The sequence below is a fragment of the Monomorium pharaonis genome, chromosome 8, assembly GCF_013373865.1.
Source record: "Monomorium pharaonis isolate MP-MQ-018 chromosome 8, ASM1337386v2, whole genome shotgun sequence".
Lineage (NCBI taxonomy): Eukaryota > Metazoa > Arthropoda > Insecta > Hymenoptera > Formicidae > Monomorium > Monomorium pharaonis.
The window spans coordinates 13,821,228-13,841,927 of NC_050474.1; the positions used below are offsets into that span (position 1 = coordinate 13,821,228).

Here is a 20,700-nt window from a genome sequence, read left to right on the forward strand (position 1 = left end):
TTATTGAGTTTCGCATACTCACTTTAAAAGTGAGGTTATGTTTTGCGATAATTTTGTCATTAAAATAAGCGTGATCACTTGCATGTTTCTTTAAATTACTGAGTAATGACGTCACTATCTGCGTATAAAATACATTACTGAGGGACTCAGTCTCACTTTAATACAAATGGAAAGCAACATGTATTAATTTATTTAATATTTTTAATATGTCCTTATAATAATCCTTATATAAAATGTACAAATGTCCTCATATTAACCCATCAGTCTATTACCATATATGTATATGTCCTTGAAATAGACCATATATATAAAATTATAAATAGTTTTCAGAGAAACGATTGGATAATTATTAGAGACAGCTATATTCAACATATACTATTGATTGTCTCTAATTATATGTTGACATGTATGCTTTAAATATTTTGAAATTAAACATATAATTATACTGACATGTTATTGGTTTAACAATGTTACATGTTATACGAATGACATGTAAATACAATTATATATAATTTCAAGACATTTAAGACATACATGTCTACGTACATAACATTTTTATACCAATAACACGTAACTATAATTGTACGTATAATTTCAAATCATTTAAGACGTACATGTCTACATACGTACATATAATTAGAAACAATCAATATAATATTTGCTTGATATAGATGTCCTTAATAGTTATCTAATCATTTTTCTGAAAACTATTCTTAATTTCAAATATATGTCTATTTGAAGGATATATACATATACGGTAATAGACTGATGGGTTAATATGAAGACATTTGTACATTTTATATAAGGATTATTATAAGGACATGTTAAAAATATTAAATAAATTAATACGTGTTGCTTTCCATTTATATTAAAGTGAGACTGAGTCCCTCAGTAATGTATTTTATACGCAGATAGTGACATAATTACTCAGTAATTTAAGTAAAAAACAACCAAGTGAACACGCATTTTAATAACAAAATTATCGCAAAACATAACCTCACTTTTAAAGTGAGTATGCGAGACTCAGTAAAGTACATAGTTTCGAAATTGCTCCAGATTGTACTGAAAATCTGAGTTGTATCTCACTTTGGAGAATGCAAAAGGAACGTGCATTCAACAGAATTATGACTTCACAGGTGGGAATAATCTGAGTTTAGTGTAAATTATACAGTTCTTCAACCCCTTAACTGCCAGTGTAAAAGGTTTTTGTTTTTTCGCACATGGTCCAAACTGTCAAAAAATTGAATATCTTTGACACTGAAGTTTGTGGTCTCGAAAATTTCTTTTTATTCCTTTGGATACGCTATGGATTTACAAGATCACGAATTTCAGTGTCAAAGATTCTCAATCTTTTGGCAGTTTGGGCCATGTTCGAAAAGACAAAGCTCTTTGACGCTGGCAGTTACGGGATTAAAGAACTGTAATACGCAGTCTGTAACGTTATTTTGAAGACGTAAATGTATTAAATCATATAAGACTTTTACTATGTCCTTATAATAATCCATATATAAAATGTACAGTGTCCTCATATTAACCCATCAGTACATGATTATATATGTATGTCCTTGAAATAGACCACATATGTAAAATTATAAATAGTTTTCAGATAAACGATTGAATAATTATTAAAGACATCTACATTGAGCATATACTATTAATTGTTCCTAATTATATGTATGTATGTATGTATGTATGTATGTATGTGTGTATGTATGTATGTTAATATGTATGCCTTAAATGTTTAGAAATCATACGTATAATTATACTTACATGTCATTGGTATAAAAACGTTACACGTTATATCAATAACATATTAGTATAATTGTATGTATAATTCTGTATAGATCTTTGTCTTTTCGGACATAGTCCAAACTGCCAAAAAATTGAGAATCTTTGACACTGAATTTTGTGGTCTGGAAAATCTTTTTTTATTCCTTCCGACACGCTCTGCATTTACAAAACCACGAACTTCAGTGTCAAATATTCTCAATTTCTGTGTAATACGCAGACTTTAACATTATTCTGACGACGTAGCTATATTAAATCATATAATATTTTTAATACGTCCTTATAATAATCCATACATAAAATGTAGAAATGTCCTCATAATAACCCATCAGTATATGACTGTATATGTATATGTCCTTGAAATAGACCATATATATGAAATTATGAATAGTTTTCAGAGAAACGATTAGATAATTATTAGAGACAGCTATATTCAACATATACTATTGATCTCTAATTATATGTTGACATGTATGCTTTAAATATTTTAAAATTATACATATAATTATACTGACATGTTATTGGTTTAACAATGTTACATGTTATACGAATAACATGTAAATACAATTATATATAATTTCAAGACGTTTGAGACATACATGTCTACATTCATAACATTATTATATCAATAACATGTAATTATAGTTACGTATATAATTATACTTTACGTATAATTTCAAACCTTTAAGACATATATGTCTACATACATATAATTATAGACAATTAATGGTATTTAGATGTCTTTATTAATTATTTAATCGTTTCTCTGAGAACTATTAATAATTTTACATATATGGTCTATTTCAAGGACATATATATATATATATATATGTCCTTGAAATAGACCATATATAATTTAGAAGTACATGAAAATAAGTTAAACTGCGTGCTGTGTCTTTAAAATGTACCAATTATAAAAAAATTAGATAATAAATACAAACTCCTTAAATTTTAATTATTGTGACTATCACAGTTAATTATTTAATCGTTTTTCTGAAAACTATTAATAATTTCATATATATTAATAGTTTTCAGAAAACTATTAATAATTTCATATATATGGTCTATTTCAAGGACATATATATAATATATAATATATGTCCTTGAAATAGACCATATATATGAAATTATTAATAGTTTTCTGAAAACTATTAATATATATGAAATTATTAATAGTTTTCAGAAAAACGATTAAATAATTAACTGTGATAGTCACAATAATTAAAATTTAAGGAGTTTGTATTTATTATCTAATTTTTTTATAATTGGTACATTTTAAAGACACAGCACGCAGTTTAACTTATTTTCATGTATTTCTAAATTATATATGGTCTATTTCAAGGACATATATATAATATATAATATATGTCCTTGAAATAGACCATATATATGAAATTATTAATAGTTTTCAGAAAAACGATTAAATAATTAACTGTGATAGTCACAATAATTAAAATTTAAGGAGTTTGTATTTATTATCTAATTTTTTTATAATTGGTACATTTTAAAGACACAGCATGCAGTTTAACTTATTTTCATGTATTTCTAAATTATATCTATGAATGTCTGTTAGCATCGGTATTTAGCCTATAACTGTGTTTTCAGAACTGACGAATTTGTCGATGCGCAGTTTACATGAGCTGAGAATATTAATTTATAAAATTTTAATCAGCCAAGATTTACCTGTTTAGGTTTTCTTAACTTTATCGATATTTTTAAACATTATAGGTCGGAAAATTTATTAGAGAACATAATTCATAGATATATTTTGTAAAAACATGAAAATAACTTCAATTGCTTCTTGTGTCCTTAAAATGTACCAAACACAAAAAGATATCCATGTAGGTTTGGTCTATTTTGAAGACATTAATTTTATGTCCTTAAATGTTACCAACGATAAAATTTTTTAATTTTGAGGACAGTCCTCAAAATATACCAAACGTGAGAAAAATAATGAGGTCGGTCCTCAAAAGTGCAAAATGTCCTCAAAATATACCATAGGTCTAAAAAAATGTCCTCAATTTATACCAAAGACATATATATATATATATATAAACATATTTCTTTTGGAAAACTTTGATTGTATTCGTCAAGAAACGATTAAAAATAATTAGAAAGTCATTCTAACTCAATATTGCTGTAACTTACTTTAATAACTTAAAATTGTGTTTTTATAGCAAAAAAGCACGAAGTTCCCGGACGACATCTTTGCAATATACAAAGATGTTAACTTATGTTAAAATAATCTCCCTAACCTAGCAGACTATAGCGGTGTAAACTGATAGTAATACTTTAATTAACTCTTTTAACTTTATATTTCCAATAATTATTTTTCTATAAACAAGTTGTATTATAAACCACTGCAAAATTGGTTTTATAAAAAATAAATTTAACCTAACCTATATATGTATATACAATATATACATGTATATATATTGTATATATAATATTAAATATTTTTTCTATAAAATTATTTAAAAAATATAAAATGTGCCAAGTATTTGAAAATTTATAAATAAATATATGTACCTGAAAAATATTATAATTATATACTTGTATGATGTATATCCACTGAAGATTTTACACAATTATTTTAAGATAAATCTTCACGACAAGTATCGTTAAGTAGAATAGCGAGACCTCCGAAACCCATCGTTAAGGTAGCGACAACTTTCGAAACGTAACGATTTGACTTAACGAGAGATGTCGTTAACTGCTTGGTACAGAATAGCGCTTAACGAAAATTATCGATAAGTACAGTTAACGATAGCGACAATCGTCGCTAAGACGTTAGAGAATCCCGCTACTGATCTGAATATAACGGATAGCTGACGTACCAATTTCACTGAAGTCAACAGAAGATCACATTCATCTATACCTATAAATCCACATACACGTAAACATACATATACATATACTCATACATAAAAAATAGAAGTTGAAATTTTATTTTAAAAAATCAGGGCCACATGATGTACAAAATCCGACCATCATTCTCCACGTAATGCACATCGGGTCACTTTGATGACGGCGATATAATTGAATTAAACACGAATAAAATCAATGTACAATATCATATTGATACTCAAAATTCATGATATTCAAAAAATACCGTATTTATTCGCTAAAATACCCTAAAATGCAGTGCAAATTTCAAACTCGTGTGCAATCAACAAAAAACGTCAAATCGACATGTATTTTTTTTTAATTGCTTAGAAAAGAATGAACTTTAAGAATCTGGATTAATATTAGCCAGATTTTAACAAGAAACTTGTGAAAAATGATAACAAACTTTTACTTTTTTCAATTAAAAAAAACATGGTGGTTTTCATGCGATACAAAAACGCACTTAATAAATAAAACTTTCGCCTAAGGATTCACAAAGTAAAATCTTTGTTCTTTAATTTAAAAAAAAGTACATGTAATTTGGATAATTTTTCGCAAAGTTGCATCAGTTTGAAAATTGCCTAAAAATCGGTCAAAATTTTTGTCTCGTTTTTTTTGCACCAGTGTATATGTAAATATTAATAGAAACAGCACATTATACAAACAATGCTTAATTATGAAATACAGCGCTTGGACTTAAAAAAGTTATTTATTACAAAAAACTGTAAAAATACAATTCACTTTTAGAAACCTTTTTCCATCGTTGACATCCAGCTTAACAATCTGGGATCCGTCCAATGTCAAAATTCTGTTGAAATAGTCTGTTTCGGAATTATTCAATGTTACCATGCCAGCAAGGCCCAGAAATTCATTCCTGTTATAATTATTTAAAAAATAACCAATTAAAGTTAAAAATTAAATCATTTAAAATTAATGATACAAAATAGTAAAAAGGAATTTTCAATGGACCTTAAATACGTAAAATATTGAGACAACAATTTTGTCACCAAAATAAATAAAGACAAAAAAGCAGCACGGCTGAGTTTTAAAGGTGTCCCAGAAAATTTTCTAGGAAACTACAAAAGTCAAGATTACAGAAAAAAGATAGCGGAAATAAAGAATTATAAAAAACTAGGTTGCTTATTGAATCTTAAGTTGCATTTCTTGGATTCTCATATCGACTACTTCCCAGAAAATCTAGGTGATTATAGTGAAGAACAGGGAAAAAAATTTCATCAAGACATCAAAGAGATAGAGCATCGATATCAAGGCAAATGGGATGTAAACATGATGGCTGATTTCTGCTGGACGCTTAAACAAGATGTCTCTATAAAAAAGAAGAAACGTAAGAAAAAGCAATTGCACAGAACTTTCGAGAATAAAAGAGTTAGATATAATTTAAAAAAAGTGAATTTTCTACGCTATTTATTCACAGAACCTCAGACTTGTCATACGTATTAAATTTTTTTAAGCTTTAAAAAGAGAAAATGGTGTTGCACTTTCGTATTCCGCCACTCGCATAATGCTGCAATGCGTAAGTTAATTGAGAGGATGATCGAACAAATGTCATTCAATTGAACGGATTACTCGATTAAAATAAAAAAAAATTAAGAAATGATCTTGAGATTCAGTTGAAAGCTTTTCCAATCGGACGTGTTCAAATGTTTCTTGTAAAAAAAAAACGCAAGTTCTGTATTTAACCTTAGAACTATACCAAAGTAGTTTTGTAGCCTAATGCAAATTTGATATTATCTCCGAATTTAGAATAATGAAACTCGGTGGATATTCAACCCCCCTTGAGCTCCTCACTTCGGCGGAAAGTGGAAAACAGCCGTCAAATTGGCTAAATTTCACCTCTCAAAATTCATGGGAGATACCATCCTTACATACAAAGAGCTGTCCACAGTGATAATACAAATCGAGGCGGTCCTCAACTCACAATTCTCTCTGTCCATACTCCGACAATGATCTGTCCGCCTTGACGCCCGGCCACTTCCTCATTGGCGAAGCGCTCACCACGATACCCGAGCCAAACTTAGCAGACGTAACGACCTCTCGGCTCTCCAGGTAGCAACTTTTGCAGCAAAAAATGGATCGGGCGTTCTGAACACAATGATCCTCGGAACGTCTTCCGCGATACCAGGCGATTTCAAAGTAACAATATCCATCCATACATAGGAGGACAAGGAGAAATCCCTGGTTCTTATAACGGATAATGGCTTTTCCTCTGCCAAGTGGCAGCTCGAGAGAATGGTTAAACTGCACAAGAAAACCGATAATTTGACGAGGGTCGTGACTCTCCGCACCGCCAATGCTACGTATACGAGACGTATAGTCAAGTTTTGTGTTTTGCTGATTGACCACTATTTGACGATTTGGTCGCCAAATGTCGGGGAAGATGTTGCGGGCACAAGCCCCCCCTAATTCGTCGTCGCCCCAGGCGCGAGAAAGGCAGCACGGTCAGGATAACAACACGCGCACTGCGTGGAGTCCTTCGCGCGCAAGCTCGGGTTCATTCGTTTTCGCAGCGAGGCGAGTCGTGTGGCTTGGCGCCATTTTTCAAGCCTATCTGTCGTGTTTTTCGGAGTTTGAAAGCATAAGCGCTGTATGACCGTCTTTTACGAAGAAGCTGACGCCGTACCTGCCTTTTTTTCGTTTCATCCACACGTGAGCCCAACAAGTGAAAGTGGTCGTGCGAGCTCGTAATCGCCTACGCGTGCTTAGCTGGCTCGTAGCCACGCTTCAAGACACGAGTGCCTGCGAGAGACAACGCGTTATCAAGCGTCGGTTGCGAAGGAGATGATGCTGGCCCCTCCTCCCCGTAGAGAGCACGAGGCGTCGGGACGCCTTCGGGCGCAAGCTACGAAGGAAGTAGTGGCGAGCCCTCTGTGGGAAACACGAGTCGACGGCAACTGAGAACAACGAGCTAGAAGTGAGGCGCTCTTGATTTTCTAGAAGAAATTTTTTCATTCCCTGAGTCTCCCCATCGCGACAAGGAAACTGGATACAACCAAGCGTAGCGCAGGGGTTCCACGTCCCCTTCCCTTTCTGCCATTTTACTTTATTTCTCCTTTTTTCCCCTTTATCCAAAACTTTAAATAGAATACCTAAAGTTATCATAGAAAAAATCCTCCTTGCTGATCCTTTTACACAATAAAAATACACACAACAATGAAAAAAGCAAAAGCCAATTTCTTGTCAATAACAAAAAATTAAAAAAAAAATTTTTTTTGTTATTGACATGAAATTGTTCTGTACTCTCTTTATTTTTGTGCAAACTTTAATTATATTACTGTTAGAAATATAAATGTTCCTGCATTATCGTCTAAAGTTTCTTTTTCGTTTTATAGTTGGCACTACCTGTCGCTTCGATACGAGTTACAGAGAGAAAAATAAGAGATGTCACGGTCCGCTTTTGGGTGATCCTCAGTTACAAGACGTCCCCTGAGAAAGTGGACATGCACTACCTAATTAATGTCCATATTTTCAGGCAATGTCCACAATTTTTTGGTTGCGTTCCGTGCTATGTGCACAAAGCGACAGCTATATGAGAGTGAGTGAGAAGCTAATGAACGAGCGAGATGACAACAAGAGAGCCTGGAGAGTGAGCAAGACAATAATAGGAATGAGCGAGATGAGAATAACAATACAAAGAGAGAAAAAAAAACTCAACCTCTTGAGCTAGGAGAGCCTCGCTAGCTCTTGTAGCTATCTCGGAGCTCTTATTACTTTCTCGCTCGTTCTCATATAAAAATTGTCGCGTTATCATTCCTTCGCTCTTATACATTTCCGTTCGCTAATATAACTGTATTTAAAGACCGACAATTAGAAACTTATATAATTTTTTAAATTATATACTGCTCTTTATCATATAAAAATTATATATTATACAGTATAATTATATATTTATTTAATTATGTGTTAAAAAAGATAACTTGTCTAAAAAAGGTCTCGCGTGTCTTTCTACATTAGGCGCAAGACACTATAATCGCATCTTTTAATTACGTTGTAATTAAAAACACAATACATATTTATCTCCTTTCTTTAAATAAAAATAGCATTATAAATTGAAAAATTAAAAAGTTACTATTTAATAATTCTAATGTTAAGTTGAAAAAAATGCAGACATACCTTACTTAATATAATATTATACACACACACAAATACGCGCGCGCATATTGATATCTTATTATATTTGCACGGGTTTTAAAAGATAACACCACTCTTGAGGCGCTAAAATAATTACCTAAGTTCGAGAATTTTTTATGGGTAAATGAATAGCTTTATTGAAAAAACAAATATAAATCATACACATTATTATACACATATTAAATTAATAAAAATTTATTTATTTATTTATGATTCATTAAAATGGCGGCATATTAACATACTTCCGCAAACGCACGTTCTCTACTTTTCGTGCAACGCTATTCTTACCATTTTTATCTGACATAAAATTTTAACATGATCTTCTATTCATCACACAATAAAGTACATAGGATTTTTGCGAAACATTAAAAGCTATTTTTGCAATAACAATTTGTTTATGTAATTTTCGACCATAAAAAAGTACATTTTTTAAAATAACTGCTGTTTAAAAAAATATATATATTTAAAAAAATATATATATTTTTTAAAACGGTTACGTACTTTGTACTTTGTAACTTCAATCAATGTAGAAAATAAAAGTTTTTGATTTTTTGTCTTAAATAAACCATCGTAGATATATCTTGCATACAAAATGATGTTTTCAAAAAAAGTGCGTTTATGGAAGTGTGCCAATACGCCGCCATTTTAAACATTTCTAAATAAAAATTTTTTTCAAATAATTTAATATGTTTATAATAAAATAGTATATATTTGTTTTTCAAAGTTATACATTTGACCACAAAAATTCTCGAATTTAGATAATTATTTAAGGTCTCAAGGGTGATATTAATCTTTAATACAACTAAAAATAAGATATTTATTTAATATGTTCATATATGTTTACACTAGTTTCCTTTCTTTTATTAGTTTCTGTCTTTACAGTATGGCTATTATTTTTTTATATCATATAGAAATTTTACAAAAGAAAAGAAACTAAACATATATGTATAAACATATATGGACATATTTTATATATATTTATATGTTTTTATATAAAACAATTTTTCCCGGTTAGCATACATATAGTAGAGGTAAATACATAAATATAGAAGTTTTCAGTTGGTGCTCAAAAATGGTTTGAAGGAGTGAAAAGGAGCGAAACCATCCTAAAGGTAAAGACGTTTTTATCATTTCTCGATATAACTCGTAAACTAAAAAGTAAAAAAATGTTTTGTACAAAAGTTTTACAGTATAAATATCTCCATCCAAAAAAAATTTTTGTTGATATAGACGGATTTCTTCATATCACAATCAAAATGTATTGCTAATTTTTGTATCTGCTGAAATTTTGGCTGTCACATAAAATTTGAAAATTCTGCTTCTATCAACTAGATTGATTAGGTGCAATACATAAGTATACACTCCCTGCGTAAAACGTCGTATTAAAAAAAAAATTAAAAAATATTAATATTTTGTCAAAAAGCAGAATTTAGAAGAATTCAGAAGATATTCAAAAGATATTTAATTGAATATCTTCTAAATTCTTCGCATTCAATTGCAATAAGAAGCATTCAAATAAATGCGAACCTTCGCATTAAAAAAGATTTATTTCTTCTGCTAATTGTTATTGGATTCAGAGGCATACAAGATTTCATGGTTCTATTCTCAATATCGCACTAATATGTATTGGCCAAGATACAATCCGACATTTTTGCAAAGCAGAATTCGCGATAAAATCTAGCTTGTGAATGCAAAACACTATTTTTGAAAAAGATATTTTATGCAGGGCAACAAAATTAGCGCATGTAAAAATGTGTATCAAAATTTTACGTAATTTCACATAAGTACAACACTGCCAAAAGTCATCGCATTTTCATGTTTCAAAAAGCATTTTAAAGCATAAATTCTCTATTTTCGAATGGGCGATTTCAATTACCTTTTTTTTTTACGAAAGAGCACAATGATTAAGCTTGATCCGTCAAAATAAATCGCGAAGGCTTTTTGTTACTTGCATTTTATATGCGGAATTTTTTCCTTTTATTTTGAGTATTTGTTTATCGCTGTGCGATTTTTTTTGGCCAAATTATTAAGATTTTAATTGTCATTTTGATTTTCATAGCTTGTTACTCGTGAATAGATCAACGTACTGCGCTCCGCAAAAGAACAAGAGAAAACTAAAAGCACTTTGGAATGTTAATTGATAAGTTGGGAAAAGCGCTTGGGAAAAGGCAAATTTGACATGACAGAATATTATTTAAAGATGCATAAACATATGAGAACGTTTACAAGCAGTAATTGATTAAATAACGTTAATGCTTATTACTGGAGAGTAATCGTATTAAAAAACTTTGCTTTAACGATGTGATTGGGTCTTTTTTCACGACAATATATTGAATTAAATAAAAACCGTAAAATATGCAATTTTTACACAATCTTTAAACGCAATTTGTTGTTAGAAAAAGTAAATCTACAAAAAAGTAATAATAGTGTTCAAAAGTGCAAACTTTCAGCTTTGTATTGTTTTTTTGTTGAATGCTGTACATTATTATTTCACGAGTTATAAGCGATCAAAGTCAAAGTGACCACTTTTTATTCAAACATCAATAACTCGGTCAAAAAAAAATCGCACAGCGATGAACAACTCAAAATAAAGAGAAAAGATCCTGCTGTAAAATGCAAGTAATATAAAGTCTTCGCGATTTTTTCCACAGTAGATGTAATGTAACAAAGTTGCATAAAAAATTTTATTTCGACGGGTCAAGGTTAATCATTAATTACCGTTTCGTAAAAAAAATGATAATTGAAATAGCCAAAATTCATTTAAAAGTAATGTTCAAGCTTTAAAATGATTTTTAAAAAATTAAAATGCAATAATTTTTTACGATATTTTACTGATTTAAAGTTATGCAAAATTTCGACACAAATTTTCGTATGCGCTAATTTTGTTGTCCAGTATACAGGGTATCCCTGAACATGTTGGTCAACGTTCGTAAAAAGGTAGAAGGGATTGAGATAAACATAAAAGTCCAACATTGTCTTGGGTTAAGTCCACTAATAATCGAGATATTAGCGTATGGAATCTGCAGAAATTTAATTAATTTCTATCGTAATTATGAACAATAAATTAATGAAAGCTTATCGTACATTCACGACAGATCTTTTCTTCCGTGTTATAGCTCGAGCGGATCAAGCTCTTCTCTTGGCGCGCTCTCATTCGCTCCCATAATTTAAAAAATTAATACCTTGATATTGGTGGACACAACCCAAGACCTAATCAAAAACAATATTGGACTTTCATGTTCATCTCGATTCCTTCTACCTTTTTACGAGCGTAAACCATCATATTAAAAGACACCTTGTATATATACAGGGTGTCTGGTATTTTTTTATGAGATGTTTATGAGCAGGTAGAGCGCACAAAACTGAACAGAAAGATACCATACCGTTTTTCCATTTTCGCAATAGTTAACAATGACTTCTAAAATTTTCTGTATTAGTCCGGCTTACCGGCAAATGCAAGCGCGCCGAGCGCCCGGCCCTGGCGGCCGCCCCTCCCCAGCGCTTAAACCTTGAGGTTGCTAGGCGCGCGGGGGGAATTGTTACAACAAGCGACAATGGCTACGCACAAGCGACGCGTAACGCTAAATTCTCTCTTCGAGAATTATGATAGTTTCTTACCTTTTTTAATGAAAATAAAATTTTTTAACGACAAAAAGTATGTGTGTACGTGTACATAAATGTGTACAAAACATATCAGTTGTAATGCTTAAAGAAGTGATTACTAAATTTTTTAATAAATAACGATTATTTTTAATAAAAAATATTTTTTTGATGATTGTCTTAAACGTCGTAAACTGTCATTATAAATTTTAAAAGAAGCTGTTATCATATGTTTGAAAAAAAATTTATGCTTTTTCAAAAAACATTAGAAAATTTTATCGATTAAAATGGAAATGACAACCAAATAAAATGTTTGTTTCAACTTTATATGCTTAATTAAAAATTAAATAACTAGGATATTTATATTTTTAATAAAATGAATCCTTGTGATAGACTTATAATACACGAAAAAAACTTTATGATAAAAATTACTATGGTAAGTAGTAAACGCGGGCCAAGGAGAAATTATGAAAATTATTATTGTTTTTCATCAAATTACGACAATATTTACACTACTTATATGATATAATTCTCTGAAATTTCTTCTTACAGTTCGTGGTTACTATCATAAATAATAAATCATATATAATTTTACTATAAAATTTTTTCCGTGTAAATTTACGAATATATGAATTTATTAAATGTTTGAAAACTTATAAACAATATTTATTTAATTTAAGAAAATTTTAGTATTATAAATATCCTAGTTATTTAATTTTTAATTAAGAATATAAAGTTGAAACAAACATTTTATTTGGTTGTCATTTCCATTTTAATTAATAAAAGTTTCTAATGTTTTTTGAAAAAGCATAAATTTTGTTTCGAACATATGATAACAGCTTCTTTTAAAATTTATAATGACAGTTTACGACGTTTAAGACAATCATCAAAAAAAAATTTTTTATTAATAATAATCGTTATTTATTAAAAAAATAAATTTAGTAATCACTTCTTTAAGCATTACAACTGATATGTTTTGTACACATTTATGTACACGTACACACATACTTTTTGTCGTTAAAAAATTTTATTTTCATTAAAAAGGGTAAGAAACTATCATAATTCTCGAAGAGAGAATTTAGCGTTACGCGTCGCTTGTGCGTAGCCATTGTCGCTTGTTGTAACAATTCCCCCCCGCGCACTTAGCAATCTCAAGGTTCAAGCGCTGGGGAGGGGCGGCCACCGCAGCCGGGCGCTCGGCGCGCTTACATTTGCCGGTAGACCGGGCTAATACAGAAAATTTTACACGTCACTAACTTGTTAACTATTGCGAAAATGGAAAAACGGTAAGGTACTTTTCTGTTCAGTTTCATGCGCTCTACCTGCTCATAAACATCTCATAAAAAAATATCAAACACCCTGTATATATTGTGACGTAACAGCCGCAGGCTGCTGTCCGTCACAAGGGCCTCATTGGCCCTTACGCGTTAACATCACGCGGGTCCTGCGTCCTCCCGCTCGGGAACGGATGCAAAAGCGTGTTATCTCATGTTTTTGTGTGTGACGTCCCGTATGTTGTCCGCGTACTAATCGTTAAGATTTTTGCGAGCGCTGCATCGCAAGTGCGGCAGAAATCGGTGGCCGCAGCGATCGATCTTGTAATTTTTTGGCGTCTCGTCTCGATGGAGAACATTCCCGGAGGTCACCAGGTGAGCGGACACCGAGGGAATAACGGAGACCCTTTTCGAGCGGGGGTCCACAGGTAATACGGCCCTTGTCTTGCTAACAATTCTCATCACGTAAGAATTCCGATACTGCCGCCAAATCACGCTTTCAGGATCCAGCAAAAGCGCGCGAGGCCAATGTTCCGACGGGGCGCCTACAAATCCAATCCCGCGTTAGTCCCGGCGGAGATCACGACAATTTAACATCAGTGAACGCCCTCGTCGAGGAGGAAATACCGCCCCGGTGGCGAAGAAGGCGCCCGGCCAGGAGAAAGGAATCTGCCAGAGAAAAGCGCCAGAAATTCCCGCACACGGGGCCCAACAGTATCGACTACCGCGCCTGAATCGATCAGCCAGCGACAGCGTGCACGCCGCGCGCTGCGCGAAAATCGATTTTTGGAAAATCGACCAATAAGGGCCCGGAGTATCAGGGGCAAGATGGGGCGCGTCGCCAAGCGGCCCCCGCAGGATCCAGGATCCCGCACTCGTGCTGCGGACGTAATCGTGAATAGTGCGTGCAATCCGAAGTCCTGAGCAGCGAATCGTGTAAGAGAAAACGCAGGAGCTGGAGAATATCCCAACCCGGACGAGGCAGGCAAGGAGGCAACTTGGTGGGACGAGCGTCACAATACCGTGTAAAGCCACCGATTTCGCGGGTTGGGCGAGTCGCGGGAAAGTCGCGAAGTTATTGTTGTATTTTCCGACGTATTAAGTAAAGTCAAGAGCTCGTGGGATTATCGGAGCATCGTTGTCTCGCCCGATCGCGCCCGCCCGCGTGAGTTCGTTCCGTGCTGTTCATTTCGTGTTATCATTACGTTGTGTGTGCGTCCCGATCCGCAGCCGAGTCAATCGTAATTCCGTCCAGTAGTCGTGTCGCGAGTTATTCCCGTGTTGTAAATTGTCGCGCATCTGTAAGTTATTGTTAGTAACGTTTGATTTGGTCGATCGCATTTATATCGCGAGTCTTTCGATAATTGCGCTCTGGTAACATTTGATGTAATCGTCCTAAACCGCCTTGTTGGCGAGCAATTAATAATTATTGCGCCTATTATTCGCGAGATTCTTTAGCGCGCGGAAGAACACGAGTCCCTCGCGTGCCCTGCGGGCTCGGAGTTACTGTTCGTCCCGTTCGCCCTTGACGAAGCCGTCATCCTATCGGGAGTTTGGCGTCCACCAACGACGCTGGGTCAAGCGTAGACAAGTCGGAGAATTCCCGCGTAAGCACAATAACACGCTCGTTAAGTATCCCGTTTTCGCGATATTTGATACCAAGTGGTCATCAGCTGGTAACGCGCACAAGTCATCGCCGCTCTACAGAGCCGTCTAATTTTGTAATACCTACAATCAAATATATTTGTTAATTTCATTGTTACATTTACGTTGTGTCCATAATTCTCTCGCCTTCCCGATTCCATCCGCCCGCGCCAAACCTCCCCCTCTGCCATTCTAGGGCTGAGCAGCTGAATATCGGAGCCGCTAACGCCCCGGTCGCCTACGAAGCTTACTCTTTTCGCGACTTAAATAATTTGAGTGCAAGCTCCCGCTAATTTCGAGAAGAGTGGTACGCTTAACGTACCTGGCGCCCAACCGAATATTTTTGTGGAAAACCTTGCGAGAAACGATCGCCCCGACACCCGGGTGGCTCAGAGCCGCGACCAGGGACGGAAGCAAAGTTGGCAGTCGCTCGTGAGCACGGTTACAATATATACACTTGCGTAAAAAAAAAAAACGAGACAAAAATTTTGACCGATTTTTAGGTAATTTTCAAAGTGATGCAACTTTGCGAAAAATCATCCAAATTATATGTACTTTTTTTTTAATTAAAAGGCAAAGACTCTACTTTGAGAATCCCTAAGCAAAAGTTTAATTTGTTAAGTGCAAACCTTTTGTATCGCATGAAAACCAAACATGTTTTTTTGTTAGTTGAAAAAAGTAAAAGTTTGTTATCATTTTTCACAAGTTTTTCATTAAAATCTAGCCAATATTAATCCAGATTCTTAAATTCCCTTCTTTTCTAAGCAATTTAAAAAAATACATGTCGATATGATGTTTTTTGTTGATTGCACACGAGTTTGAAATTTGCACTGCATTTTAGGGTATTTTAGCAAATAAATACGGTATTTTTTGAATATCATGAATTTTGAGTATCAATATGATATTGCACATTGATTTTATTTGTGTTTAACTCAATCATACCGCCGTCATCAAAGTGACCCAATGTGCACCACGTGGAGAATGACGGTCAGATTTTGTACATCATGTGGCCCTGATTTTTTAAAATAAAATTTGAACTTTTATTTTTTATGTATGTGTATATGTATGTTTACGTGTATGTGGGTTTATAGGTATTGCGACGTTGCTTTCCCCCGGGAACGCCAGGTCCGAGGGGGCTACGCCCAATTAAACGGGAATCTCTGTATATACGGTATAACGAGTAACGCTCTCCTAGTTAGATTCGATAGTTTACGAGAACGGTAGCTTCAGTATTTCTCGAGAATGCTCTCGACACGATAGCGGTATCTTGTATACGGTATCCCCCAATATCGATCGAGATTGCTCTCGATACGATAGCGGTAACTTGCAAAAACGGTATCTTCCCAATACTCTAAATTTTTGGGCGCCAGGCGCGCCCACTTCTCGCGCCACACAATAATCAACGATAATGCGGTAACCAACTAGAAAGCGTTACAAGTGCCGGTAGCTCTTTTTACTCTAGACAGTAGAGTGGCGTGGTTCTTATTGAGACGGAAAGTGTGGAGATGTCGGATCGAGGCAGGTCGTAGAAAGATTCGGTATTCAACTTGTTAAACAATTAAAGAGTTATATTGTATTTCTTTGGTAACAGTGTGAGAACGGTAACAAGGCAACAATGAGCTTTACTCAATGAGTCTTCACAATTAATTCACGGATATAACTTTGATAGAGACGGAAACGAATTATAGACACAAAAATGCGGAAACTATAGAATTGATAATACGCGGCGGGAGGCCGACGAGGCTCTCCGCTCGAACAGAGACAAAATTAATAATTGCGGAAACAATTCGCGCTAACAATGATTCTAATATACCTATGACTGTCGGCTCCGGCGTAGTCCGAGAGGGACGTACTCACGTTATCAAATATTCGGGGCCGGTCGGTCGGAGCCCTCGTGCGGTCACAAAACTCTACTCTTTACTTCGAATTACTTTACACAACAATATCACTAATAGTATCGGATTCGGATGACCGATGTCACCAGTGGAAACGGTATCCAGTATCCGGTCCCGCACGAGGGTTGACCGCCTTTTCCGAACCTTACTTATCGATGGCTGCCGAGTGGTGGCCTTACAACAATGAACGAAGTCCTGGTCCCTGTAGCTGATAGCGGTAACAATGGGCTCGTCCTCTGCCAAGTGTACCCAGTCACGGCTTGCCGAACAGTGAGGAGCCCCGGTCCCGCGCCGGCCGGCTCGAGCCGCGGCGCATGCGCGTGCTTCGATTTTCGATCGATCCGCACGCCTCGATCCCATGCTGCGCCGCATCGCCTCTCCAATTGCCTCGTGGTCCGCGCGTGACGACTTCCGCCGATGAGAGTGCTATAGCTCTGCCATTTTCGGTTGGCCCGGCTGGCCATGCCGTGGCCGAACCGATCTGCGTGGCGAGCGGTTGACAGTTTGACGGTCGCTCCCCCGGTCTGCAGCCCGGTGGCGTGCCCTCGGCGTGATTCCTCTCAAGAATCTTTTATGTTGCCATGAGGTATCATTTCTGCCACGGTATCCTTGCGGCGACGGTATCCTTGCGACTCAGGGCAGTAACAATCAGCCGTGCTCGACGCACGGCTCGGCGGGGAAACTCTTTGCGAGGCACCTCGCCTACTGTCGACTGCTCGCGATACTTTTCCCCCGATGGCTGCTCCTCCTCCGTTCTTGGTACAATAAAATTAAGCCCTCACTCGGCGCCTTAGTCCTAAATACCCTAATTAATCTGACACGGTAACACGGAAACTAGAAAAGAAAAAAAACAAACGTAAAACAAAGTCGCATCCCCTCGGCTCGGAGGAGGAGCCCCAAACCGACCCCCTCAGTCGGACTTACGTCCTTGTGACGAGCACGACCGGACGCGTCACGTCACAGTATAGATAAATGTGATCTTCTGTTGACTTCAGTGAAATTTGTGCGTCAGCAATTCGTTATATTCAAATCAGTAAATACAAATTTCCACCATGAATTTCAGAGTCACATGATGTACAAAATCCAACCGTCATTTTTCAAGTGGTTCACATTGGGTCACTTTGATGACGGCGGTATGATTGAGTTAAACACGAATAAAATCAATGTGCAATATCATATTGATACTCAAAATTTATGATATTCAAAAAATACCGTATTTATTCGCTAAAATACCCTAAAATGCAGTGCAAATTTCAAACTCGTGTGCAATCAACAAAAAACATCGTAGCGACATGTTTTTTTTAATTGCTTAAAAAAGAATAAATTTTAAGAATCTGGACTAATATTAGCCAGATTTTAACAAGAAACTTGTGAAAAATGATAACAAACTTTTACTTTTTTCAATTAAAAGAAAAATGTTTGGTTTTCATGCGATACAAAAGGTTCGCACTTAACAAATCAAACTTTCGCATAGGGATTCTCAAAGTAGAATCTTTGCTCCTTAATTAAAAAAAAAATACTACACAATGTAATTTGGATAATTTTTCGCAAAGTTGCAACATTTTGAAGATTGCCTAAAAATCGGTCAAAATTTTTGTTTCGTTTTTTTTGCGCAAGTGTGTGTGTGTGTGCGTGCGTGCGTGCGTGCGTGCGTGCGTGTGCGTGTGCGTGCGTGCGTGCGTGCGTGTGTGTGTGTGTGTGTGGGGGGGGGGGGGGGTATTGCACCTAATCTAGTTGATAGAAGCACATCTCGCTCGCTCTCATTAGCTTCTCACTCACCCTCATATAGCTGTCGCTTCGTGCACATAGCACGGAACACAACCAAAAATTGTGGACATAGCACGGAACACAACCGAGAAATTGTGGACATTGCCTAAAGATATAAACATTAGCTAGGTAGTTTATGTCCACTTTCTCAGGGGGCGTCTTGTAGCTGAGGATCACCAAGATCACCCAGTGGACTGTGACACCTTCACTCTACTAGCTAACGCGCGCCTAGTGTAGACACACACATATATTTTGTCACGCGTACATCTTTTACATTTTATTTTATTCTTCCTTTATACTGTGCAATCAAATTCATTCTTCTTACAAATATCTCTTTCTACTGTGCAACATCCACTATCCATAACAGAATTTTTTATTCTATAGAACCATTTCAAAAAAATTTATAATAAAAAATTGTTATTCGTATGTTATCCCTAGAAAAATACGGTTTTATTTTGCACATATCGTAGATTTTGTATACCAAACAAATATTGTAAAATTACAGCTGTACACATCAACAATATTTTTGGTTTTTTTACCGTTTTTCTCTACATTTTTGTATGTACTGTAATTCTATAAGACCTTTGCAATTCTATAAAACTAATTAAAAAATTAGTTTATTAAAAAAAATAAAGTTGTCGATAAAAATAGATTTCATATGTGTTCTTTTATAGATTTGCAAATTCTTTTCCAAAATTTAAGTACGTGTATTAATATCAATCTATGAATTACTTTATATCAAAAACAAAAAAATTTTTTTTTTATTGCTCTACTTATCGACTTTTCACGCGTATGTAACCTAAATTTTTGTAGCGTAATTTCGTCTCAATTAGGCATCAAAATCTAATTTTCAAAACTCGACACGGTTTGTTCCTGTCTTCTACCAGTTTCTGGATACAAATTTCGTAAGTACAAACTAGTCCCCTGACACTTCTATCCGAATGCTTGGCCGCCCATAACTACTTAAAGTACAAACTGTGGATTTTTATATTAAGCATTGTTACAATGTAACAGTGAATTAACTTTTTTTAGTTTTTGGTATAGACTGGTAGTAATGCATATAGTTTCATTCTAAAGAGATTTCCAAACCTATAAAACCTATAAGAGAAATAAAAAGATATTGCAAAACAAAAATTGTCTTTCTGTCGGTAAAACACAGACATCTCTAGCATCCTCTTAATAAACAATTATGTACAGTTATCTGTTATTACACAGTACAGTACAGTTATTAATATCTAAATTCCAGTTTATATAAATTTCATTTTTGTTACTTTTTTTCTAAGAATCTATGAAAAAATAATTTTAGATTGCGCGTATACATATTATTTGGACAGTCTACAACTTTAAATTTTGATAGTCTACAAATTAAAATTTTGACAATCTGCTATTTTAAACAAAAGTTCTATATAGTGTGACGTGACAGCCGCAGACTGCTGTCCGTCACAAAGGCCTTATCGGCTCTTACGCGTTAATATCACGCGGGTCCTGCGTCCTCCCGCTCGGGAACGTACGCGAAAGCGTGAAAAGTCGTGTTTTCTGTGTGTTGTCTCGTGTGTTGTTCCTTCGCTAACTGTTAAGATTTTTTGCGAGCGCTACTTCGCGAGTGTGGCAAAAATCGGTGGCCATGAAGACCTATTGTGTAAATTCTGGCATCTCGTCTCATCGGAAGATACCCTCGGAGTACCTGGAGAAAAAAC

The 20,700-nt window shown here is 34.7% G+C and overlaps 1 protein-coding gene across 4 annotated transcripts in view; it reads right to left on the reverse strand.

Annotated features, from left to right (window-relative positions):
• LOC105833006 overlaps window positions 1–20,700 on the reverse strand; it is a 173,078-nt gene that overhangs the window by 117,655 nt on the left and 34,723 nt on the right. Inside the window, exon 3 of one of the 4 annotated variants that reach the window (XM_036291334.1) lies at window positions 5,426–5,548. The exons of the other annotated variants lie outside the window; for them this stretch is intronic. Within the exon in view, the coding sequence (XP_036147227.1) occupies window positions 5,426–5,548 (123 nt within the window). The remainder of the gene's footprint in view (window positions 1–5,425; window positions 5,549–20,700) is intronic. 4 annotated transcript variants of the gene reach the window in all.